This window comes from Drosophila willistoni, assembly GCF_018902025.1.
Source record: "Drosophila willistoni isolate 14030-0811.24 chromosome 2L unlocalized genomic scaffold, UCI_dwil_1.1 Seg72.1, whole genome shotgun sequence".
Taxonomy (NCBI): domain Eukaryota; kingdom Metazoa; phylum Arthropoda; class Insecta; order Diptera; family Drosophilidae; genus Drosophila; species Drosophila willistoni.
In genome coordinates this window covers 935,911-963,291 of record NW_025814049.1, presented here as the reverse complement: position 1 = coordinate 963,291, position 27,381 = coordinate 935,911, and the positions used below count along the sequence as shown (strand labels likewise).

Sequence of the window (27,381 nt, the reverse complement as noted above, 5' to 3'; positions counted from 1 at the left end):
TTAAGATCATGATGATCATAATGATGATGATGTGTCTGAGGCAGTCAAATTGATACTTCCTCAGTTCATAGTTCAGTTTCACCTGTTTGCCAATGGAGAAAATATTATGCAAAACTATTAGAGACTCACGATCTAGAGAAGGTACGTTTTCTCTGTAACTAAATTAGTAGGCATTAGTATTTGAACTCTTCGCTCTCTCTCCTCACTGCCACAGCTTTTATCAGGTAATGCTAGGATTTAAGAAATTTCAAAATATCCATATTGTTTACATTTTTTCAAATTTTTCTCATACTTAAATTATTAATAAAGGGTAGTTTATTAAATAATTGTGAGCGAACCACATTTTGATGCTAAAACACTTAATTAAAAGTTTGCTTTATGACATTTATTTAATTAATGTAAACTAATTGCTGTTATGTCACCAAATAGCAGGAGACCAATTTTAGGAATTTTACTAGGTTTATCTTAGCAATAGCAGCTTGAATCTCGGTCCTGAGGTCATGAAGTATTTCTGGCTTGAAAATATGTAAGCTACTTGGATGTTAGATTTAAAATACTAGATGAATTTTTAATTTCTACGCAGAAAATAACAAAATTGTTCGGTTTGAACTGGGATCTAAGTTTTTTGAGTATTTGCAAAAGGACTTCCATCTCAATATTGTTCCTTCTTATTTTGGTTTCCTACAGTTTGTGTAGCAAACATTCCACTATGGAAAAAAGTCTTTATTAGTTACAATTTTGTTGAAATGTACAGCCATCCCATATCTATTAAAGTTTCTATTCTCTAAATAAATGATGATTAAAATGTGAGTCGCTAAATGATTCATTCTATATATGTAAAAGCAAAGCTAACAAATTTATAGACGCAGTAGCATTCACAATTTTCTGGCATTTGAATCAGAATATTGATCACTCCAGATCCATAGGTTTGTATTTCATTGTAAACCTATAAAACCTATCTCTTTTTCCCAACAAAGAATCAAACATTGATTATCTTTGCCATTAATCAAAACATAACAAATAAAAGTGTTACGGTTAATCTTCAATTTTTAAAGCTATTCACATGAGTCCATTTACAGACTGAACTTTACTTTGAATATCTCACTCTTGGCCACTTACTTTGGACTTTCTCTAACTTGAAATGTTTTGCTATTATCCAAAGATCATACCTTTTAAATTTAAGTATTGTATACCATTACGAAGAATACGGAAAGTCACTTTAGACTAGTTTAGTTTGTCTACATTAACATAGCCCTAAAGTCGTTTTGAGTGTTTTTATTAGGCCTCGACAAAGTAATACTTTAAACCACATTAAAGACTGAACAGCTCTAAGAAATTCGATTTCCAAAGATCATTTACACACACGTAAAAGGACAAACCATAATAAATTCTCGCCCATGCAATTGTAAATGGCAAACGAACAACGAAAAACTTCTTGACCAAAAACCAAAAAAAATTCTCTTTAGCCGGTTTTTGCATTTGACTATCAATTTCAAGCATCAACCGACCATTGCCAACACTCCATGGACCTGGTCAAAATCAAAGCCAACAAAAACTGGTTCAATACCACTATTTTGTCTCTCTGGATTATTGTGTGCGGGTGGCAATGTCCATATTCCCATTACCAGCCAAAACAAAAAGCAAAAACGAAAAAACAGAATTCACGACTTTAAGTTAAGTTGCGACTTTAGGCCATATTCCAATTCCAGGCTCCTTTTGTGGCCCTTCATTGCTTGGCCCCAGCTCGTGCTGGGTTCATCGTAGAGGTGAAAGGCGAATGTAGTTTTGCTCTGGCGCATATTTTGGCATGTCAGCTCTTCAATTTTGAATATTCTATCAATTTATTTGATGTTTGATTTGTGCTTCACACTTTTTTTTTATTTCCTTTGCGTTTTTCTTTGTTTCTTTTGGCATCGTCAGCGTTGACTTTGCCCACACTTTGCTCGTGCCATAAGTTTCATTTCAGTTTTTGCCATTTTTATACCCTGGACTTAGTGGAGAAAGGGGGATATAAGCTTTCGACGAATTAAATTTTTTCATTGTGTACTGAATTTCGAGGATTTAAAGTACTATCGGGACTCTAGAGATGCTGAACTATCTCATAAAGAAAGAAATAATCTTCAAATGTTTCATGTTTTCTTCTAAATTCCTTTTTAACTTACTAAAATTTAATTAAATTTTATCTCTAATAAAATTTTTTTTAATATAGGGCACCATAATGTCTTATCCTTATCCATTCTGTGGAATTTTTTGTATTTCAAAGGTGCGACTGCATTTTGCTTATATTTATTTATTAATTTTTCTTGTTTCTTGTTTTTACTTATGTAATTTGCCAAGCGTGCTCTAGTCAGGTCCAATAGAAAAATACAATTTTTTTGTATATTGCAAATATTAAAACCAAATTACGAGCACAATTCAAATGCAAAAACGAGTTTTATAGAAATCGAAAATGAAAAATAAAACTTTACTTATCGCCCCAGACCTGGGCTTGGCACATTGATCTCTTGCTTTTGGTCAATCGCATTTACAACTGGAGCAAATAATTTTCAGCAAAAATAGATTTCACTTAAGCAATTTAAACGAAAAGCCCGCAAGAGAACTAATGAAATGATATCGAAATTTGCATATGATGAAATTGTGAAAATACCAAACCCAAATCCCTTGAATTTCAACATTTCTTGAGTTAGTTATTTGGTGTGTTTGTGTGTGTGTAGTACCGTAACTCAGTAGAAAAAAAACAACAGTTCTATTACTTAATATGCAACACTAATGCGAACAATAGCAGCACGACATCGTGAAGAGAAAAACAAAAAAAAAAAAAAAAATAGTGAGACCCCCAACCCCAGATTCAGGCATTAGACTCGAACCCGAATCCGACCCAGCCACATTCACCGACAAAAAACACACGATCCTACAGTTACAGTTTCCCGAGACATTCAATCAACACAATTCCACGACTTGGTCTTAGAAAGGCAAAAGTTGAATAAAATAACAACAACAGCAACAAAGATCTAAATAGAAAAACAGTTGTTCAACTGTGCATGGTGTTGTTGTTGTTGCTGTTGGATGGATGGTGGGATGGGGGCGGCTCACAGCGGTCTATTTCACACCTACAGTATACTAGGTAAGTACATACATACATATATACAGCTACAGGTACAGTTAGAGTGTAGTTTGAGTTGCTCTGATATAGAACCCCACTTATAGTTAGGTATTTTTTTATTTATTTTTGGCGGCACTTTTTTTTTTCTAAGTTATGTACGTGCTTGGATTTTGATAAAGTGCCACAAGAGATTGTTAAACACTGACAATGGCAAGGAATTTCGTTGCTGGAATTATAATTTCAAGTCTCTTTTTGGAATTGGATCACACATTAATGTGAGAGATTTTCTGAATGTTGTCTAATCGGTCTACCTATGCTGAGGTGGTAGCAGGGAGAAGGGAACTGCCAATGCAGTGGAAATTGGATGAAAATTTGCCTAAAATTATTTAAAATATATACAGATCCTTCTATGTATATGTCTAATTTAGGCTGGTGGATTGTGCACATTTATATTCACTCTTTATACTTATAAAATTCTTCTTTGTATTGATTCATAATCATCCATTCTCAGCAATGGATAATACTAAACTTCTGAAGAGAGACAGACACTTCAAATGTTGAAAGAAGAAAGCAAATTTTAGTTTATATATTGCTAAATATTGTTATTTCATTATTAAGATAAGGATTTTAAATAGGGAACTTGATAATTTATATTCCCCTATTCTACTTTTGATTTCTACATATAAACGATTTTCTTTACATCCTTGAAAATGTGTTGGGACTTTTCAAAAATATTTTACAAAAAAGGAAATTATGAAACATTCAGTTTGTTATTTTTCTTCTTTGGGTTTTAGCAAGTAAGAATAAGCTCATACTGAGTAACTTTATTTTTTTTATTTTCGTCATGTTTTGGCCATCTAATAGATTCAAACAAGTCAAAATATTTCAGAATAGGACAAATACAACACCATTGAGAAAGGAAAACATTTTCAACGAAAAATAAAAGAATTTGTGACTACGAATAACTATTTCCTGGCCAAGCATAAAGTCAATAAACGTTTTTGGCATTAACCTATTTGGCAATAGACATCTTTGTGACTATTTACCAAACACGTTTCAGTTAAAAAATGAACCAAAATCCATTACACCGTTCTCTACATGACTAAATCCAAAACTGTTATTAGTCAAAATTTGATTAATTTTTACCAAAGTGAAATCCCAAAATTCGCAAGCAAACTGAGTTATTAATGTAGTTACAAGGAAAACTCTTATGGGGATACATTCACAATTCCAAAAAAAAAAGGAAAAAGAAACCGAATCAAGTTCGTTGCTTAAGTCATTCGTATTGTTGGCTGGCCTTTTGTGACTTTTGTAAGGCAATTTTTTATTCCAGCTTAGCTACTGCAATGAGAGGGAATGCAGTTATCCTTGAGTTAACAATTTAGGCAGGTCGCCCTATAAATATATATGTATGTACATATATAATAATCAAAGAAGAGATTCACTCCCCTCCATCTCTAGGGGCAACATTTAAGCAGGAAATGATGCCCAAAAGCAACAATCGAAACAACAACAACAAGAGTTGCTTAACGAGCAACCGGCATAAAATGCAATATATGCCCTTTGTTCGGATCTTTTCAGATGGCGAAAAAGGCAAACTGCATTTTTAATAAAAATGTCAAGATATGAAAGTTGTTGGCAAGACAAAAAAAACGAAAAAAAAGCGACTGAACGAATTGCTAAAGAACCGAAGCCGAAACTGCCAAAGTGGAGAACTGCTCTCTGATCTCTACTGGCGACAATGAATTGCAATTTGCAAGCTTCTGCTAAGTAGTCCTCGCATTCAATTGATATGGCCGACTCGCGGAGACTGAAAAGTGCAACAGTCGAGAAAAAGATCATCATCATTTGCCTCACTCGGCGTGTGTGTGGGTGAAGAGGACGAGCGACGACTGACTACGGCGACGATGATCAGCGTCTTGAAAAGCCATTCAACTCGGGAATGGAGATTGATGGAGTGTTATTTGCTTTAATAACACTCTTAAGAATTGCATATTTGTGGTTCATTGAACCCCCACAATATTAAAACGACGTTTTCAGTGGGTTTTTATTTTGTTCAGGTAGCCTACACCTCATCATCCAGCTCAATACGTAATGAAGCCAATTTCCATCCACTTGGCTGCGGGTTCAGAGTGCCAAACCACTTAGGGAAACGTTTTCAATGGGTCTGGAGTATATGGCTTCTATGGCATAACTGAATGCCTTAGCCACGCCCCAAAATCATAGCCCATTCACCTACCCACGCCCTAAGCCACATTCATACATACATAAATAGCAGGAGGCAAAATATGCAAATCAGAACAAAGACAAAAGGCATAGAAAGAATCAAACAGAGGGAGCAACAAAAACCTTTGCTGTTCACACAATAAATCAGCCAGAAACAGCAAAAAAAAAACAAAAATCACAATGAGCAGCAACAGAAATTGTAATTACAACAACAATAGACCAGTTGGCCAAGAAAAACTAAGCCAAACTCAAATGGTTGACCATTTTTTTTTGCCTTAACGTGGACAAAGCGTGCGGCAAAATGTTTCATACCCTTTACTAACTTTGAGAAAGGGTATTATGGTTACTTCAAACTCGTAATCATAATAAAGTCAGATAAAGACTCATGTCAGTTCATTGAGTAGCATTAGAAACTACTTTAGAGAGTATTTTCTAGTCGTATCTAATATTTTATCATCGCAAATTTGCTTTGGTTGTCTTTCATTGGACTTTTGGCCATTCTTTTTATCACCCCAAAAAACAAAAACGAAACAAAAACTAAATATGCGGAAAATTACAATGTATATAGAAATTTGTTTGTTTTTTTGTTTTTGGGAGAAACAGTTATCAAATCCGTAATTTATGTATATAGTAGTAGACTTATTTATCTTTTTTATATTTAACCGATTGCATAAAAGTTGGCAAATTTTTATTCACGTCGATTTATGTAAGACTATGTAAATGATTGCGAAATAAATTAAGAAAATAATCAAATGCTTCTTTTTCTTTTATTTAATGCTGATATCCATATCCATATCATTCAGATCGAATTACCATACTATATAATATGTATATATAGAGGGTATATGTATGTATGTATGTAAAGTCACAAAAATTTGTAGTTTCTTGAAACTCTGATTAACATAAAATTGGCTTTGCTTTATTCTTTTCTTTTTTTGATTCAATTTAAAAAATATTTTCCTTTCCGTTTTATTTAAACACTGGATTGGAGTTTTATCAACCTTTTGTCTTTGATAGTTTTATGGCCAAAATAAAAACTATTCGGTTTTTAATTTTAATTTTTCAAATATATTTCGGACTTCTTCGAAGATAGTCTTTAGGGTATATAATTTTGTCGTCTGTTATCAAGTACAAAGAACGTTTGATAAACTCCTCCATCCATAATTAGGAAATGAAGGACACATTACTTAATATTGTGAATAAACTTTTAACACATTTTATTTAAAAAACATTTAAGAATTGACAGACTTAGATAGAAGCCAAGCTTATATAATTTAGGAAAAAGATAGTCTCTATTGATTCAATATACTAAAGTTTTGTTCAATTTTCATTGTCATAGTTTAAGCCTGTGACTTCCTGCTATATAATATTGACGTCGAATTGAAACTGCACAGTTAACTAAGAGGATTACGTTTTGGCATACATTTGCAGTTTGTCTCCAATGAATTGACTAGGAGAAAGGCTTAAAGAGAAATATTATTGAAGTTACTCCTATGCAAACACCATCTCTCTCAATGGCCTTTGTTGCCTTTCCGGTAAGTTGTACAATGTTTCCCATCTATATTTTCAACCCACAATGTGGGTTAATGGTAAGCTTAACTCGATTGCCTAACCAGAAATTTGTAATTTAACAGCAGCCGCAAAAATGTATAAAGAAAGGGCCAAGTGACAATTACCAATAGCAATATCAACAACCTCAAAAAAAAAAAAACCTAAAACCGCACGCAAATTTACCTTGAAATATAAATACTTAAGAGTAAGAGTTTCAGTTTTTGAAATGAAAAATTCAATTCAAAAAAACGGGGCGTCACATTGCAAATTGTAATTTTCGGCTGAACCAAACAACAACAACAAAAAAACAACTTTAATGACACGAAATTGAGTGGAAGGCAAAAAAAAAATAAGCGAACTTAAATTTTTGTTTTATGCCTGGCTATTTGCACTTTGCAACAAAACGGAAATGCCAACAACTATAGTAAGAGAGAAGGACAGACAGATTCAGTCAATTGGGTCAAGGATTCTCAAGACTTTTTTTTCGCCACACTCGATTGACTACGACCCGACTTAGGGTAGGGCCTCACATAGCTCACTATATAGTAAAGTTCAGTTCACTTGAGTTCGGGTCGGGTTGGTTCAATCACCGACTGATAGTGAATGAATATGGTTGCACACCTGGGCCAGAAATCGAAGTCGAAGTCGAATTTTCCTTTGTCTTTTCAAAATATTTGTGCTTGTTATGTCACTGACCTACCAATAGGCTCACGGGCTGGCAAAAATACAACCAATGCTTGTTGCAACTCAGCGGGTTGTCCCCCCATTTATTGGACATCTAACATCTACATACATTTATTTTTTTTTGTGGTCCAATTATGAGTCACGTTGATGGACTACAAACACGGCATCCAAGTCCATGAATCATATGGATTTTATGCGGGTTCTAAGCTGCTTTTTAGGTATCCCCAATGGGTTTATTTGGGTAATCATTTTTGTGGGAATTTTTTTATTTTTTCAAACAAGAAAAGATCATTTCTAACAGCAAACTTTTTAGTCATTGATTATAATTTAAATAAAAAGGTCAATGAAATGCTGACTAATTAAGAATAAAAAAAACCCTAAAGTCTAAAGTCAAACAATAAAAACAATATGTATTACATATACATCAATGTGAATCAAAGTGCATGTTTTATATAGAAAATTTCTGTGAAATAAAAAGCTCTACAGATTTTGAAGACACACATATTCAACAGAATTCGACGACATGAAGCAAAAAATATGTTGGCCAGTGTAATATATGATAAGTATCAAATTGTCTGTTGAACCACATAACTTTTAAGTACGATTTTCCCTCAGCCATATTGTTGGTTACCATACTTTTGCCCATAATTACTCAATTTCATAATTTTGCAGTACTTTCGCCCCTTTGGCTAAATGGCACCTGGTGGTCGCTTGTTGCCCTGGCCAAAACTACTGACGATTTGGTGTCTCCAAGCAGTTCCGTTTTCTACAGTCAACACTTTCTTTTTGCCAAAATTTACATATAGTTTTTGTCTTCGCCACTGCTGCGCTACTGCTGATTTTGTTTATGATTTATAACCGCTGCCAAATTGTCAAAAGAAATCAACTCTTCCAACACCCAAGTTCTGCATGAGAGGCGATGACTTCGCCAGCGCCGCCGCCGCCGCCGCAGCTAATGACTGACTGGTGGTCAGCAAGTTGGAAGCCATAAAACACAACTGGACGGAATGGCACAATTGCAACTAGTTGGCCAGGCGAAAGTAAAACGAATGCGAAAGAGCTAAGAGGAAAATCAAAAGCTAAACAGCAAAATAAAAAAGAAAAAAACGGTTTTAGGAAAAACGGAGAGAAAAACTGTGAAAAAAGGAAAACTTAATGCGTTCAATGCACTGCAATGGTGTGGACAAATTGGGGCGTGGCAGTGCAGCACAGTGACCAGTCAACAAATGTACTTTTTTTTTGTTGTTTAACCTTTTTTTGTTTTGTCTGTGTCTTTGTCATGAGTCATTTGTAAGCGGAAGTTGTAGGCGAAGCTAATTAAACACATAACAAAACAAGAAGCGACACACAGACAATTCAAAGAAACATTGTAATGTGACTTTTAGGCAAAACATTTAACATATTTTTCATTGCCCACCCACCAGTCAGATACAATCTGGAAATTTAAGACACCAAAAGAATGCACATTGCCTGGCAATTACCATATAAACCTCATTCATTTCGAAACACACCCCGAAACAGAAAAGTGCACAAAAAAACAAAGCAAATCAAGTATATATATAAAGGAAAATAACGTAATAATTGCATTTGCCCACAGCTGAAAATATTTCAAAAAGTCAAACAAAAATGTCAACAACTTTGCCAAAGACAACAGAGAATGAAGGAAATCAAAATAGGTATACATATATATAATTTATATGTGTATATATATTTCTGAGGAGTGCTGATTTGTGGGGGCTTAAATTTCAATTTGGCAATTACAATACAAATTGGCATTTCAGAATTTATTATTCAGTACTATTTATCAAATTAGGAAATATTTTTATTTTGCTGATGCAACTGCAAATTATAAAGAAATTGAACTATACATTAACTATATATACTTAATTATTTTATACTTAACTTAAGTATTAAAGCCTTGCGATTGATATGAAAACTTTTCTTTAGCAATTGCTAGTAGATAATAGTTTAAAAAACAAAGTGTCTTTAAATTATATAAGAATCTAAATTGCAGTTCAGAATGTTTCAAAGTGTCAGTCACTTTTTTGACAAATACATAAAAAAAAAAAAACTAATAAAAAATGAAACTAAATATTTAGATTTTCCTTTCAAAAGATAATCAATAAAATACGCTAAAAACTAATACCAATTGTCAACATGAATAATGTAAAAACTTTCAAATTCTTTCAAGAAATTTGAGTTTTCAGATACAACAACTTAAGTTTCTTAATTTAATCAACTTTCAAATACGATTAAGCAGATCGTAAACGATATAATGAAAGTTAAAAGTTAAAGAAAACTTGAAATTTCAATTAGAACAAATTTTAAAGTCTTTCTGAGAAGAGAAACCTAAATATTATAAACTATTGTTATATATGCATTATCTTATGCAATGTCGTTATAAAAAACTAATTTTAAAAATATATAATGATTAATTCATTTGATAACTTATTGTGTTTTTGACCCTGAACTTCAGCAGATTACTTTTGTTTTGTGTACGATGAGAATTTTCATACCTAAAACGAAACAGAGAAAGAGACGAAAATGAATAAAAACAGTTTTAATGTTAGCTCGTATAAAATAATTAAAAAAGTAAAACTCAAAAAACAACACAAAATTAGTTAGTTGAAAATTATCAGAGTTTTGTTTGATGGTGTGAATATATATAAAAAATAAAGTAATACAATCATAACTATATCAGGTTCTCGGCTAAAACAAAGCAAGGTCAAAAAACCGAAATTAATATTACGGTTTATGTGATTTTGTGCGTGGAAGTGACTTTTAAATAAATGTGGGAATAACCAGAAGAAAAATCACTGCATAGTCTTTGCTTAGATCAAGGTTAAACTTGGTTTCCGTTTGATTAATGACTAGCTAAAATAACTACCATGAGTTTTTGCATTGAACTTTTAGTTAACTACTTAGTATTAGCTATTGATAATTGGATATGATTATTACTCCTAACACTTGAAGATTCAATTAGATAGATACATTGTGATACATTTTGTATATGGATATGGCCTCATAAACTAAATCAGGGTAAACTAGTTTGGGCAATCACAACCGCATCTCCAACAGATGTTAAGAGCTCTCGCCACTCAATTGCATCAGCAGCTACAACAACAACAACTACAGAGCCAGCAGCAACACTAGCACCATTAACAACATATAATTGCTGTTCCAATAACCTCTAACCCGCAGGCACCCAACAAACAACAAACAACCACTGAGATAACAAATAAGTAACAATATATTGTATATATATAACGTTGGTGGACTCGTGCCAACCAAACAAACAACTATAGGTAAATATATTAAACTGTCAAGCAATCATAATAAATAAAGCCAACAAAAGCAAAGTGGGAAAACGCCCCCACTAAAACCGACCAAAAAAAGAGGAAAACAAAATATAATAAAAAAGTTCATCATGATGCAGTGGAAATTGTATATCATATGATGGTCCAGCATTCGCCAAAGGAGACTCAAATAGTGAGAGGGAGAGAGAGGGGGAGAATAAGAGATCTGCAGGAGGTCGACAATCATTTCGGTTTTTACCTGGCCTCAGATCTGCATATACATATGACTTGATGTTTTCTTATCTGGCCCACACGACAGACCTGGCCAACTACAAACCACAAAACAAAAATACAAACACAAATGCAAAACAACTAACTACAAATACTGTTTTTGGTAATAAGCGAAGCGTTAAACAAATTGCATTACAACAACAACAACAACTACAATAACAACTTACATACACGAAAAATGTCTGATTTGTTGTCTAGCATATGCAAAGCGTCATAAATGAGGTTGCCTTTTGCCTTGCATTGCCTTGGGCGTAATTACATCAACTACCAAAAATGGTCAAAAGAGCGAGAAAATTATCGCATATATATGATGTAGTTGTTGTTGTAATAACCAGCCATCCAACTAACCGAACACAAGACGGACAGAAAATAATTAAATGCAAATTTATTTTCAAGCCACATTATTTTTTCTTCTTTTTTTCAATATGTCGAAACATTTTCATAGCAATTAATGGACGAGACCGATAATAAATGTTGCCTAAACAATTTATATATATGTTTTTATTGAATACCCAACTTGCAAGACTTGTTTTCGACTTAAAGGAAATTACAGAAACCAGATCAATATACACATAAGTCAATCAACGCCCCATTAAATGGGCTTATAGTGAAGTTAACTAAAAGAAAATGAGACCATCTTAACAATTTTTAACAATTATTAAACAACAATGGTTGCAAAATGTATCAAGTTAAATTTGATCGAAACTCACTTTACATTGAATAAAGTAAAAGTAAATCGCAATCACTAGAATCATCAAAAAAAATACAAAATTTAGTGGCCTTTTAGTTTCATGTGCATAATAAGTGCTCAAATACTCTTAACTGATGGATCGCCTATTGTAGTTAAATACACAATATCGTTCTCAATTTGTAAACGAAAAAATTAAAAAATTATTTACATTTCTAAGTCTTTGTTACTGAAACAGAACTGAAGAAAGAGACTTTATGTAATATAAATCTAATACAAAGATGATCAAAGAGACTTTCCTCAATAGGATTTCAAGAAAACGGGAAATGGGACAGAAGTTCTTCCCCTAAAAATTAATTTCATTGTTTAACTTTAACGGATTAATATAAATTATGAGATAAACATCAAATTTGTTCAACTCTTAACAATATAACTATACCCCTATCTAAGAAACAGAGTATAAGAAAATCAAATTGGCAAGCAATAATCGGTCATAATCACACAGAGAACCAGAGTTCAAAAATCTAGACAAGCCACAAGTGAGCGCACCTTAGAAAATTATACTCAAATTGATTAAATTATGGAGCAGAGAATTAAAAGTCAACACAAGATGAAAATTGCTTCCCTTCCATCTGGTTTTATAGATAATAACTCAACTCCAAATGTTTGCCGAAAATAGAAACAAGCTAGAAAAAAAAAAGATAATTGTTGAATTGATTTGAAAATGAGATATAGCCAGAGCAATGAACCGAATACAAAGCTAAGTTAACTAGTGAAAACTAAACTTTGATTAGATTAAAAATTTAAAGTAATTGAACTTTAGGCTATATGTTTTTTCTTGTACAATTTTAATTTTGACCTTCAATTAAGCAATAATGCAACTTTAGTCAAATTTTTCGGTTAGTTACAAATCGAATTACAAATCGTAAAAAATTGCTTTATGATTTGTTGGCAAATTGTTACAAGAAAAAACATACAAAAAAAACCAAATGCAATCAGTGAAAAAAAAGCAAGAAAAATATGTACAAATGACATTGAAAATTGCGCAAAATATGTACACATTAGCCACTCGATCAAGCCGGTCCAGTCCAGCTAGCAACGAGGCGTGCCCGTCTAGCTGGCCATTGGTGCCAAGCATACTCTTTGGGTTGGGTTTCTCGTCGTCGTTTGATTGAAGGTTGTATATGGCAGCAAGATATGCATAGATCACACATATCCAAACATATCGCAATGGTTAGTCAGTCACAGAGTTATGTTTTTATTTGCTTAATTCGCGATAGAGACAAAAACACATTTTGAAGTTTTCGCATGCAAAGAGTTTGTTTAGTTCAATGAACTGAAGCCGCCCACGAAATAAGCTTGTCATGGATAGAGAGATGGAGACACATTTGAAGCCGCGCCGGTTCAAAGCGAAGGCGTCTGTACTGCTGGAGAGCTGTCATCAGATGCCACAAGATAAGACCTAACCAGACTCCAACTTTAAATCCGACAACACGTGTATTTGGAGTCTCATAATTTTCGACTTGATCTTGAGCATGAAATCTACAAAACAAACAGAGAGAATAGAAGAGTGCTTCTTCTTCGTCTTACATAAATCTTTTGGTATAGGAACATAAATTTCCTTCTCTAAGTAACCAAAGAGGCAAAAACAAGAATAACAATTTGTCATATGGCTAACTTTTGCATTATCAATGTGATTAATGTGGCAAAGAACAGTGAAAAATGCAGGTGCAATAGCACCGGATGAAATCGGATTGCTATTTCCCTGAAGGCAAAAGTTTTCATGGCTCATGGCCCATAGCTTCATCATCATCATTCTGATCATCATCACCGCCACCACCACCACCAAAAATATCGCGAGCGTCGAACTGTAAAGTTATGATGCGGCCATTCTTTGAACGGAAGTTGGCGTTTAAGGTTATGGGTACGGGGTCGTGGCAGAAAGATTTACCAACTCACCATCAATACATGACAACCTTAATTGTCTCCATGTACTTTATAATTTGCTGTGGATAAATGTCAATAAGGTTGTCCAGGAGAATAACATCCGTAATACTCATTCCTTGCCAATTGACATACAGAAAGACCAGCTTGCCCATTTTAAAATGGTGTATCACCTTGTCCAAGGGACGGCCACGTGCGAGGCCATACGGAGTTTTTCTCGGTCGCGGTGAAACTCTCCATGGTTCCCATCTTTTCCTTTTGTTGCCACTGCGAGTTCGGCAATAGTTGTCTTCTAAATTTGGCTCACATTTCGGTGTGGTGGGAGTGCTAGGCAGATTCTCCTGCCTATTATCGGTGCCACAGTGCAACTGATTTATTAAATACATTAACTAATGTGCAAATATAATGGATAGATTAAGATGCTTACACGCTTCATTACAATTTCAATGGAATCATCCAGATTTCTTGGCTTCATAGGTTTACCCGGCCGCGATGTAGGCGAACCACGTAGCTTTTGATGTTGTTTACCCTTCCTGCTCCTCCATTTACGAGCCTGCTCTTTAATGAACTCCAGGGAATTATATTTCGAAACAGCACTCAAATAAGGGCTGGAAGCTCCAGATGCTTTACCCGATGATGGTGTTTGATATAGAGGCTTCTCTGTTTCACCATCACCACTTGAGTCGCTGCTCAGGTCAAAAAATGATCTATGCTCATAGGAAGATAGTTTTCGTTTTGCTTTTCGTTTTAATGGTGATAAGATTGTACAACTTTTACTGACCATTTCTGGCGACAGTTTAACTTCTTGTTTTGCTTCAGGTTTTGATGGTGTTAAGATATTTGAAGTTTTCCTTGTCGCTTCTGGAAATACTTTAACTTCTTTTTTTGGTTTACGTTTTAATGGCGATAACGTTTCCACGGTTTTACTTTCCGTTTCGGGGGATACTTTAACTTGTTTTTTTGCTCTAGGTTTTAATGGTGATAAGACATTTAAAGTTTTACTGCTCATTTCTGAGGATGGTTTAACTTCTTGTTTTGTTTTACGCTTTAATGGCGCAGAACTAGGTTTTATTTGGAGTTTGTCCATTTTCATGAGCAGATTAGCTTCATCAATTTCAGTAGTGTACAGCTTGGAAGATGACCTCTTTTTAATGGGTTTCTTTGGCGATGCCGATGAAGCTTCAAGGCGCTCAGTTTTGATTATTGCCTCCTGCTTCATTTGTTTTTTATGCAATTCCGCCTCAAAATCCGTGAGAAGTTCAATGCAATTGCCCATATTTTCTTGGGGCTCCCAAGTGCTCTCCTCCTCAGGATAACCAAACCACTTGATCAATAGTTGTGGGCGCCCATTCCAAAAGCGTTTCCCAATGATCTTTTCTACGGTGTATTCCACCGGTGAAATTGATGGCTCATTGCTCTTGGGCGGTGGTTTATTGTTAGCCGGTTCCTTTTTAATCGTCTTTACTCTGGCGTGGCCAATTAAACTCACGGATCCAGAGGCATCCCTTTTTAAAGACATTTTTATAAACTTTACGCATTACAAAACACCACGTTCACAAGTTAAAGGGTTGCCAGATGTTTTTCATGTCACGGCTCAGCGGCTGTGCCTTCGAAATCTGGCAGCATCGCTAGAGCTCATAGAAACTTTTCTAGTGTTGGAAAACGCGGCAGTTGATCAAATTTTTTCGGTTAGATTTGAAAGTATAGAGTATCTTCAAGTCAACCCAATTCTCTTCCAAGTATATTTTTTTGTTTTTGTGTAGCCATTAAAACTTGTTTTCCTTTTGGAGCAACAAACTGCAGTTAACTTAATCGGAAATAATGCGGCTGTTGTTGCACTATGAAAATGTACATACCAACAACCATTTTAATTGGCCTTTGGCAAAAATACCAGAGCAATATTTAGCTTTTGTTTTAGTGTGTACTTATACATACATACATGCATATATGTAAATTACAATAATAATTTTTTACATTTCTTTTCACTGCAATAATGTGCAAATCAAGTTTTGGACAACAATGTCATTGGGCATTTTTCTCATCATTGTGCACAATTTACATGAACACCCAATGAATGAAATGAAATACCGAAGCCAACCAAATGTGTTAACTGGAACTCAAATTGATAGATATACAATACAAGTTTATCATAAGAGTTCAGATTCCAAAAATGGGTTATACCCGTCAAAATGTATATCAACAGGCTTTGTAAATTTTATTGACTCAAATAGTTATTAAAAACCAAACAAGATTATGATCTAAGTTATGATTTAAGAGAAGAATATGTTTCTAAACACCAAGCGTTTTAAGAAATTTGCATATGTATATCCATGTGTTTTTTATTTACTTAGTTTTTAGGCTAAGTTTGACTCAAGTTTGTATTAGACATTTTGTAATAAAGGGTATTTTATAAACTCATATTATGTTTCTAATGTTTTATTTACAAATTATTTTCTAGATTGTTTACATGTAACCTGTTTTTGCCAAATTCCTTGGACAGGCCTCTTAAGTGTACTATTTAATTTCAAATCAGTGATGGTAGGATTATCGTTTATATAGAGTATCCGCATAGAAAGGGTACAAAACATATGCGTATATTTAAAATATGTGTAATTAAAGTATGTTTATATGCTGTGACAATTTGAAAATTTTATATAGAAAAGTCAGTCAGTCAGCAGTTGACAGTTGCCAGCTGGCAGTTAGCGGGGCAGACAGTCAGTCAACCTGTTATAAATTTTCTGAGCTCAAACTCAAAGTTGCCGCACAACTTTACGACGTTTCTTTCACTTTCTTTTTATCATGCATTTGCCATGTGTATGCTGTTATATGTATTTGTTGTTGTCTCTAAAGCACATACATTCATATGTGTATGTATGTATATGTATGTAGGTATTTATTTTAATTCGATCAAATTAACAAGTAGAAAAAAAAAAGTGAAATTAATGACAATGATGAATAAAAAACCAAACAAGGGCAGCTCTCATCAAGGGTCACCAATTCACTTTCGTTTTTCATATTTCCTATTACAAAATTCCAAGCAACAAGAAAAAAAGAAGAAAAAATCATATTGCCTTTGTATTCGTATGTTTAATTTGCATAGAAGAAACTTGAAACTAAACTTGTTTTCAACACGCGCGACAAAAGACACAAAAAAATAAAAAAGACCAGCAAAAACAGAAAATATTCATAAAGAAAGAAAACAACAAAATATATAATACTGTGTCCATAAGCTGTATTTCTTGATTTCGGATGCACATACTAATATGTATAGGTATTTTTCCTGTCCGGTGTGATCATCGATTCATTAGTAAGTTAATTTTATTAAGTTTTTGTTTTTTGTACGCCACATACATATACAAATACTATAAAGATTTGTAGATATGTATGAATGAACACACGCACACACCTAAATTTTTTCCATAGGCGTAGCCAAAACTATTATGCTTATCCATGGGCACATTTAATACCCTCTAGACATTGAATACAAAAGAAGGTATATTACAATAGTGGTCTGGGATTTCCTAAAGCGGCCTGCAATGTTAACTTTTATCTATGAATTAAAAAAAGTTAGCTTACGAAGCTTGGCCACAAACATTTATCTTAAACTCGACTTAAAATTTGGTTAATTATAATTCCAACTATCCCAAAATTTTTCATATCTCAGTTATTGTAATCTATGAATTTAGAGAATATGCTAAACTGAAAATAAACTAGGGTATCGAAAATTCGACATATTTTCTTGCTAATATTAATAATTGTCTAGGAATTTCTAATTGCTAAAACAAGAACTAGTAATTTATGAACTAATGCAACAAAGGTCATGCTAAACAATATGAAGGCAAATAAATTCATTAGTTTTATTTATTATGAATTTCTAGAAAACCTATACAAGGTTCTTTTACATAGTTTTCTATGCAGTTGATGACAGTCCATAAATATTTCGAATTCAAAGAGAAGTTGAAAATAAATTCTTATTAAAAATTATTTTCAATAGACACCTGTCATCGAAATATACATCACTTGAGACCCCTTTTGAGATACGCTTATGATTTTTAGCCCGTTAGTCTCGCTAGAAAGGTTGGCATTTTGATGAGTTATGCAAGAGATTTGATTTTAATTTGAATTTTTGTTGATTTCTTTTTTTTTTTTTTGTTTGGTTAGTAATTAATTAAAATACATGGTATAAGCTTGGACAAAGACTTAATCGAAATGTTGTAATCCAGTTAAATATTATGTCAAGTTTACAAGACACGCTCAAGACAAGGTCACAAATCTTACAAACACTCGAACATTGAAGTGTGCATTTTTGTCGATTGTTGAATGAAAGATGTTGAATGAGAGGAAAACATCTTAAAAGGGATTTCGGCAGTTGAATTTAAATTAATTTTTAAAGCTTTTAATTTAATTTTATCCTAAAATAAGACTTTGAAAGGTAAGCCGAAGCTGAAATATATATTAGTTGCCTATGGTTAGGATAGGTTCTATAGTTTACTGAGCTAGTTTTATCAAATGTTCTTTGTAAAATAATAAACTTATTCAACTTTTTTACATTTTTAGCTGATGTTGATATATAATCTTCGTTTCGGGAAAAAGCCTGGCGGAGAGTTTGAAAAAATAGACAAACAGCTTAAAATATATAAGCCATAGCTGTCTTAGAGCTAAACAGGAAAGGATAGATGTTTATTGAGTAGAGGAAGAGAGGGCTGTGAGTAGATTACAAAATGTAGAAGGTTGTATAGCTTATGTTCGTTATAGTTAGTAGAATATCGACTAAGAGCTAAAGAGATAATTGGATGTCTTGAATATAAAGTTGGTACGTAAAACTGGGTGCCGATAGGTTAACCTGTGGCAATAACTCAAGCAAGTCTTTTTCACCATTTAAAAGCTTGAGCATAAAAATCACACTAAGCATAATTCGAAGATTAATTAGAGGGTGAAGATTGATTCAAAGAAGTCTGTTAAAATATAAGGGGATATCAATGCAATCCCAGCTTAAGCCACGAAGAACTAAAAAGGAGTTTGCTCAGTATGTTGCGATTTATTTTGATGTGCCAAAAAAAAATGTGTCTGAAAAGGCCTACAAAATAGTTTTTAATAGAAAGAACTTTTTGGGTTTTTTTTGTTACTAAACTTGTTTTATTTTAAAGTCGTAAAATTCCAAATATGTGGATCCGCATTTTAGCAATAGGTTTCAGCATAAATAATTAAATGGATTTAACAAAAACTTTGTTTCGAAATGGTAAACAAATTGTTGCGATATGAAGCAGATCTGTTCTGTTTGAAAAATCTGAAAAAATTCTTTTAAATTGAATTTATTATTATATTATTATAAATAGTACTGATAACAAAGTAAACTGTATAACTGTTGGGTTAGGGGCTCAACATGGCAAGGGCATTTTGCCTGTGCTAACCTGATTCTCTGGTTTCGTATAGAACCTTCTTTTGACCTGCTTTGCTTTGCAATATGAATAACTTGTCTGACATTCAATACTCATTTCTGCTGATGCCTTTTTCTTATTTTTATTTTTTTTTGATTTTACTGTTATGAAAACATTTACAAAGCGGCACTTTATTGACGAGCTCGTTGACTTGGAGTTGTAACCCACTTGTAAGCCACCACAAAACCATAAAATTCAAAAGGAAAAAGCCAAGAAAAAACAAATGCAAAAGAGGCCACAAGAGTTAAATGTTTATTCAAAACGAAATCCGCAAATTTTTGGGCTCAGGAAGAGCTGCAGGTGCCACCAAAAAAATTTGAATGTTTACTTTAAGTTGATTTAATACCTAAGTAAGTACATATATAGGCAGGTACTTATTTGTCTCTGACAACAAACAAACAAGAAAAACAAAAAACACAATTTTTAGTTAATTCCACGGAAGTTTCGAACGTGTTTCATTAAAAAATTTATATTTTTTCGATTCTGATGATATTTTTTCTTTCTTGGGGACATCCGTTTATGATCGCCATGATTCTCTTCGTGACAAATCTCAACTGAATTTAAGTTTAATTTCTGTTTATACGTCATATTATTCTTTTTGGTGTTTTTATTATTTTTGAAGAGACCTTCGGCCAGTTCCGGCATGTAAGAAACAAAAACAAAATTTTGAGACTATCTCACGGTTTAAAACAGGCCGCCACCAACATTGAGATAAATTAGCATGAAGTGAATCAGATGGCGGCAGATATCTTGATTTTTTGTTTTTTTTGGGTAGGGGATCTCTTTTCGTCTGGTCTTAATGAAACTTTGTGGCTATGAAAATATGACTAAAATCTGAAATAACGTATGTAAAACTTACTCACCTTGCGCGCTGACATGGCAAAAGATGTTGACGCTTATGAAGACGGAGAAGAAGAAGATCGAGTTGAAAAAGAACAAGACAAACGCTGCCGACGTCGACTGCCGCCGCAGTCGGTTCACCGGGGCCGGCATCTTTTCGGTTTCTGCTTCTATTTTTATTTTATTTTTGTTTATTGTTTAAACAAAGTGAGAATGTTGTCGTTGTTGTTGTATCCCAAAGTGGTTTGCAATTTTTGTGTTACTTGGTACTCGGGTACACGGTATTTTTTTTGACTTTTTTTGTACACTTATTATCAATAATTTATTTAGTGCTTAGCATTTGCATTTTATGTTTTTCAACTTGATTTGTTTATGGCTTCGAAAGCTCATTTAATAAATTTTTTTTTCTTAGTTAACTGGCCAAACAGGTTCCCGTTTTGTCTTCTTCTGGCTTTCAAAATATTTGTTGTTTGCCAAAAAGCAAAAAAAAAAATACAAATAAAAATTATATATTTTCATTAAACAAAATCTTTTGCGTGGTTTTTTGTTTTATTGTTTTTTGCCTTGCTATTTGGTTGGAGTTACCGTTAAAATGTAATTAATAATATTTGGCTTAATGGAAAAGTTCAAGGCTAACAGCAACGCCAACGTTGCGTATGATGAATGTATTTGTAGTTGTGTGTGTTTTTTGTGCTTAAGTGTGTATTTAGAATTGTGTGTGAGTAGGCTAAGAGTTCTTTTTGTAACCTTTAAAGTGAATTGAGGGAAACAATCAGAATTGAAACTATAAAAGCAAGTGAGTTTCTATAGTCTCAGAGACTATAGTTAGTCTCTTTGTTTATTATAGAATAAATAGAATATTGAAGCCTGATCTATTAAATTATTTTTTTATATGCAATAATTTACTGAAATTTGTGGTTTTTGTTCTTCTAAGATAATCAATTTCAGCTGAATGCTGATAAAACTGGAATAACTAAGACTATTATAGTATTCATAACAAATTTCATAACAATCGATTGAAATATAGCTGAGTTACTTCCAGAAACATTCAGGCGCCTTTTAAACCAATCATCAATGAAATTTTTGCTCAAAGGTTTTTGCTGCATTTGCGACTATATTAATTTATGATTTATTACTAGGAAATTTAGTTGGCCTAAGTAAAACGTATCATTAATTTCGTACCAACTGAGAGTTATATTAAAGCTTCTTTCAATATGAAAGTAATGCGGCCTGGTTTTAATTTTCATTGAGAGAAAAAAGTTTAAAAATTAAGGAAAAGTTAAAAAAAAATACTCTAGAAATAAGCTGTTTTTTAAATATGATATAGCTCAAAAAAAACTAAAATTATATATTTTAAAAAGATTTACTGTCAAAAAGTATTTCTTGTTATTAGAAAAAGGCTGAAGATAGTCCTTAAAATAATCTAGTAACTTCTTTTTTTAACTACAATATTTTACAAATAACTCATTCATTCACTACACACTTGAAATTCGTTAAAAAGATATTTCACTGTAATTAAGTACTAGAGATCTTTTCAAATCAATAGAATGTATAATTAATTTCTTCTTCAATTTATAATATTCCAATCCATTTGAAATTGATTCTTAAGATGTGATTTATTTTCCATTGCTTTTAAATTTTAGCTCATTTATTATTAAATTGTTTGAGTTGATAAATTAAGTTTTTTTTCTTCACTTTTGGCCATAAATTTTCACCTGTTGTCATCAGAAATAATAATGGCAACATTCACCTTGGCTAAAAGTGTTTCATTTTGTTTTTATACTTTTTTTTTCATCTTATTTGTTGATGGTGAGTTTTTTTTCGGTTTTTTGTTTAATAATTGATGTGTTGTTTTGTTGTTGCCATTTCTATTTGTCTTTAAGTTTTCTTCATCTTTTTGTTCAATGAATTTTATTAGAAAATATTTTAGCCTTGGTTAAGTCTTCATTTTTTTTTTGTAATTACCATGTTTTTAATTAATTCTATTTAATAATTTTATTTTTTTTTGTATTCTTATGCATTTATGGCAGTTTCTAAGTGAAGGCCGCCCAGTGGGGGGAGTGAAAAGAGGCAAATTTTTATGTTAATAACAATAAAGTTAAAGAATCTCAATGCTATTAATTGAGAGCGATGATTGGAGGGGCAACACACATCACTACACACACACACACACAAAGTAAATGCAAATGTGTGTTAACTTGCTTTCAATTCAAAGTGAAATTTTCCAAACACAAACACACACACACTCTCAGATAGTCCACAACAAGTAAAAGCGTCTAAAAGCAATACGAAAATCTACTCCAACAATAACAACAATTGCAAGTAATGACCGAGTGACTGAACTGCAAGCAGTACATGTTTATGTACATATGAGGGGGATACAATGGGGCGGTAGGCGTGGTAACTTTAATGACGTTTCATAAAACATTCAAACGTAATGCAAAAACAAAAGAAAACACAACACACACACACACGCACACAACATGTACGCGTTTTGCATATCAAAAATTGTAATTACAATCGAAGACTCGAAATATACCGAAATTCAAATATTGAGACGGTTAACCGTTCCACGCACTCGCACGTTAATAAGTCACCTTCCCAACCGTCTGACTTAACACTTTGGCAAACAAAATTCACCATTCGAGAGTTGGACTAACCCGACGGCAACAACCAAACTGAAACGCGTTTCGAATTGTACTGAAGAATGGCTAAAAGCTAATAGCTAACCAAAGAGCCCAACGCAATGGCAAACCCAAGGCGGCTAAAACACGTTTTAGGCCCCAAGACAAGTGCAAAGCGTGAGAGAGAGAAAGAGAGAGAGGGAGCGAGAGTCTGAGCTTACTTCGAGACAGGGAAAAATAAGAGAGAGAGCGTAATTGAGAGACCAAGACATAGAGCGTAAGCTTGGCCTAAACGGGAGCGCGTGGCCAACTAATGGCTCCAAGACATGGCCTACGATGGAAGACAGAGTTGTCGAGCATTTCCTAAAAAAAATGTTTGCCAAAGAAAATTCTTTCTCTCTCAATAGTTAAAAAATAATAAGACTTAAAATGAAATACAGACCAACCAAATAAAATGAAAAACTTATTAATTTGTTTTTATTTATAATATGACCAAATATTTAGTAATAATTCTTTGAAAGGACTTTCCATGCATTCATATACAAATACAAATTGAATTTTATAGTTTGGAAAATCTTTATTTTGTATTATTAATTAATTGTCTTTTTTTGTGTGAATTTGTAAAAGTTCAAATTTGCCGCCACAACAAAATGTTATCGATATCGACATCGAATTTAAAATATCGATATATATCGTAACCGGATAAAAAATAGTGGGAGTCGGATATAAAATATTTGGAAATTTATGCTGACAATTATGCTACAAATTTGATCGGTTTCTATATCTTCGGCATTAAATGTCGTTGCCCTCTTTTAGGTTAAAAACGGATACATTTATTTTTAGTTGCTTTGTTGTTTAAATATATTTACTTTTTTAATGTGTTTAAGAACCGATTGGCATGTATTCGATAAAAATGAAGCGGGAAAATTTAAAACTACATATTGTCAGCAAAATTTCTTTAAATTAATCATTTAACTAGTGGTCCATTTGATTAACGCAAAAGATTAAATTCAAAACCAACTTTTTAGCATAGAAATTTCGAAATTTGCTTATGTCAGCAAGTTTTGGTAATCTATAAAGTTTAATCGTCTGGTAATAAATTACCAAAACGAAAAAGCTGAGCTATGTTGCAAATTTGAATTGCAGCAAAGGATTTCTAGCAGCACATAAAGATTCATTGTTGCACATATAACAAAAAGATATATATAGAGAGAGACAGAGAGGGAGAGTGGAAGAAGCAAAAGGAGACATATGTGAGAAGTGGAATCATTTGGTCGCCTGCAGGGCAATCGATGGCATCAAATTCCAATTCAAGCGGTGATGGTGATATAAGCGGCAAGTTTGGAAATATGCAAATGATGTGAAATGTGTGTGAGGCAATTGAGGCCAGGCAACAAGGATATGTAATCGCCGTTAGCTAAAGAAGAAAAAACTATGCACGGATCCTTGTCCATCTTATCCACCTGTAGTCCCCAGTGAATTTCTTTCTATCATTTTCCTGCTTACCTCCCTCACTCCGATTGCCTGTCTGTTACAGCTCCACGTTGTTTCGATATATATTTTTTTAATCTATTTGTCGACATCTGCTGCTGTTGTTGCTGCTGCCACTGACACTGAAGTAACCGAAGACAATTTTCGCGCAATTTTGCAATTTCACAAACATTGAAATTTTGCTTATGACAGTTTTCGTTTCTCATCTCTACAGGCGCTTTTATCTTTTCTTAGCCAAGAGAAAACACAACACGCACTTGTATATACTATATGAAAAAGAAATTTATGTGAAACAAGTCTTTGACCTAGCCTTGAGTATGTGAATTTTTTGGCCAAGTTTTGCTAAAGAAACATTTCCTGCTCCTTGACATTCAAACACTGATATATGGGAAAATTTTAGGTGGTAAAGAATTTGGAAATATTGATTCTGAGATGGGAGTTTCTGTCTTTTTTTGGCCTTGTTAACATGTTCATTAAACGTGCTCTTCTTTTGCAACCATTTTTGTGACGTTATTCAAATGCCATCAGTCATAGGGTACCCCAGAGTAAACCACAAACACGTACTTAACGCACACTTAAACCCATAAAATTGTCTTTTGGGGGTTTCCCCGCCACAAAATAATAATTTGTCATTTATTTTGCATGCATCCGAGTGGAAACCGAAAACGGAAATTCAACTCGAGTTGGAGCCAAAGCACAAAAACCAAAAAAAAGGAAAAACTAAACTTGGCAAAAAGTTCGAAAATGAAAGTTTTCAAAGTGTTTAACTAGTAGACGACGGTGGCAAGTAGGACAATGGGACGGATGAGGGCAACAATTGAACTTGTCATCATTGCTCTTGCTTGCCCCCCTCCCTCTCTCCGTTCATGTTGTTGATAAATGACAATGATTTGGCAGTTGTTGCAGGCGACAACGAAACTTAAGTTATCCATGTCCAGGACCAATGTAGGAGGGCAACTAACAATGTCAAGAAAGCTGCCAAGTGCTGGCTAAAGTTGTCTTCATTTGTCCCGGAACTAGGTCGTTTGGGGATAGGGATATACATAGATATGTATGTACGTTTATGGATATAAGGGAAATGCCAGTTGGCTGGCTGTGTGGAAATTTAACTTCCTACTCTCGGCTTAATTGAATGAGATCGTTGGTGGTGTAGTAGCAGCTTAATGACAAGTGTCAAAGGCTAATTAAGTTGTAAAGTGAAGAAATGTTGCTTGGTCTTGGACTTCAAATGGTCATCTGCCAGCCAAATGGGCAATATCAAAGATGCTGGTCGTAACTAACTTCAGTTAGGTGTTGCTTAAGGCATTTCAAATCAATTTCAATGGAAAAGAAAAACACTTAAAGTGAAATATGTTTTTGCGTTTTGAAATGGGCAATGAGCTCGATGGCTTAACTTAGCTGGTTTAAAGTTAATCTAAGTCCATGACAGTTTTTAAAACAGAAACAGAAATTTGCCAACAGATTTCCAAGATGCTCTTAAGCAGATTCTCTTAAATAAAGTTGATTTGGCTAACAAGTAAGTAAATAATTTGCTTTTATCACAGGTTTTTAAAGCATTCAGAAAGAAAAAGTAAAAAGAATTTCAAATTTGTCAGTTTAAAAACTCTTCGCCATTCATTTTCCTACAAAGGAAGAAAGATATATCTGTACCCCTTTTTGCGATGGCTTTAGAAATGTGTTAAATAAGTGACCAATACATAGTTGTTCCCCAATCGTTTGCCAATTTCAATTTGAATACCAATTTAAATTTGATTTTAAATTGAACAAGTTTTTTTGCCATCACCGCCCACTCCCTTCCACCATAACATTAAACCTTGGTCCGTTGAATTTTTCATTATCTCACTATGATTGAATGCTCTGTTGGCTGGACTGCGGCTAATTTGATTGAAAAAGAAAAGGGTTCTCCATTTGTTTAGCAAACAAATAAAACTCATCGATGCGCAACAGTCGGGGGAAATATATATAGTATATATATATAAAATATCAACAACAAAAGAAGAATTTATTTTATCAGCGCTTTCTGTTTGTTTCTTATTTTTGCAGACAGCTAAGAGCCGAAAAAGTTGACTCACTTTTTGAAAAATTGAAAGGGTTTATCCCTTCACTCAAGGATTTGAAATTAATTAAACAAGTGTCAGATAACTGTAACTTTTCATACAAAATGCTTGACTGCCTCTAAATTGGCATTAAGATTAGAAGATTTAAATCATTGTGAGATTGTGTGTATCTTTAAAGTCAAATTATTGACCTTTTCGAGTAGTAAGTAAAAGTTCAGAGCACTTTTTCTATGCAAATTATGGAAAGCCACATCACTACATGGACACACACGATTGTATTAGGCATTGTGCATAAATTGTTAGCCATTTAATCTTTTAAGAGCGAAACGAATGTGACAATTCAGGCGAATGTCCTTTTTATTATTTGCCAGAAAACAAAAACGAGAAGAGAAAAAAAGGAAAACCAAACTCTCTCTATCCACTCTGTTGTCTGACGTACCAGTCTTGTCTCCAAGCAAATCTCAGTAGTGGAGTGTCAAAGTCAAGTCAAAATCTTATAGAGGTCCACGTGCTGGCATTTGTGTTCAAGTTGATGTGGGTTCAGCTTACGATTTGGATTGCCTTTGACAAATAAAATAGAAAAACACGCGTTCGAAACTTTATTTCAGCCCATAAATGCAATCAATGTGAATGTGTGGTATTCTCTTTTCTGTTTGCCTTCGTTTTTGACGGGAGGAGGGGAGGGAGGGGTACAATTGTTAAAATGAAATTTAAGGAAATTTAAGTGAAACCTTGACGATTTTAATTTATATAATGATTGGTTTTATATTGCTGCGAAGTTAATTAGCTTTTGTATGTCACACAAGGCGTATGCTTAATTTGCTTCACCTGTTTCGTGTTACCACTTAATGAAGCACTATGACGCACTTGGCCCATACATTGTGCATTCTGGTGTCAGATTTGAAGTTAGTGCCCTGTTTTACCTGGCTCATCCCTGGCTCCCTATTTTTTTTTTCTTGGTGTGGCAATTAGAAAGCAAAAATGTTGTTGGATGTTGCTACCCAGACCACCAGCTGTTCATTGATGTGAATAGCCCCCAAAGGGAGCTTAAAGTTAGCTCAGTCAATGGCTGAACTGTGGCTTCTCCACCTCCTTTAGGAGATTTCACGGCTGCTGTTGGCTATGGGGGGGAGTAAGGGGCTTTGACC

The 27,381-nt window shown here is 33.6% G+C and overlaps 2 protein-coding genes across 3 annotated transcripts in view; both read right to left on the bottom strand.

Annotated features, from left to right (window-relative positions):
- The window catches only part of LOC6637902 (mucin-5AC), a 45,171-nt gene extending 24,934 nt beyond the window's left edge, over positions 1 to 20,237 (bottom strand). Inside the window, exon 1 of the mRNA XM_023175320.2 lies at positions 20,085 to 20,237. Coding sequence (XP_023031088.1) covers positions 20,085 to 20,214 — 130 coding nt within the window. The 5' untranslated portion in view covers positions 20,215 to 20,237. The remainder of the gene's footprint in view (positions 1 to 20,084) is intronic.
- Positions 9,360 to 15,360, bottom strand: LOC124460135 (heterochromatin protein 1-like). 2 transcript variants are annotated; one of them, XM_047010378.1, is made up of 3 exons: positions 14,211 to 15,360; positions 13,799 to 14,151; positions 9,360 to 10,080 (listed from the first exon to the last, which is right to left on the bottom strand). In XM_047010378.1, the coding sequence occupies exons 1-2, from the start codon at positions 15,300 to 15,302 to the stop codon at positions 13,801 to 13,803; spliced, it is 1,443 nt and encodes a 480-aa protein (XP_046866334.1). In that variant the 5' UTR covers positions 15,303 to 15,360; the 3' UTR covers positions 9,360 to 10,080; positions 13,799 to 13,800. The 2 variants fall into 2 exon arrangements, with proteins under 2 accessions (XP_046866334.1, XP_046866335.1); XM_047010379.1 differs by lacking the exons at positions 9,360 to 10,080; positions 13,799 to 14,151 and having other exon boundaries at positions 14,413 to 14,490; positions 14,565 to 15,360.
- Positions 20,238 to 27,381: the final 7,144 nt, after the last annotated feature.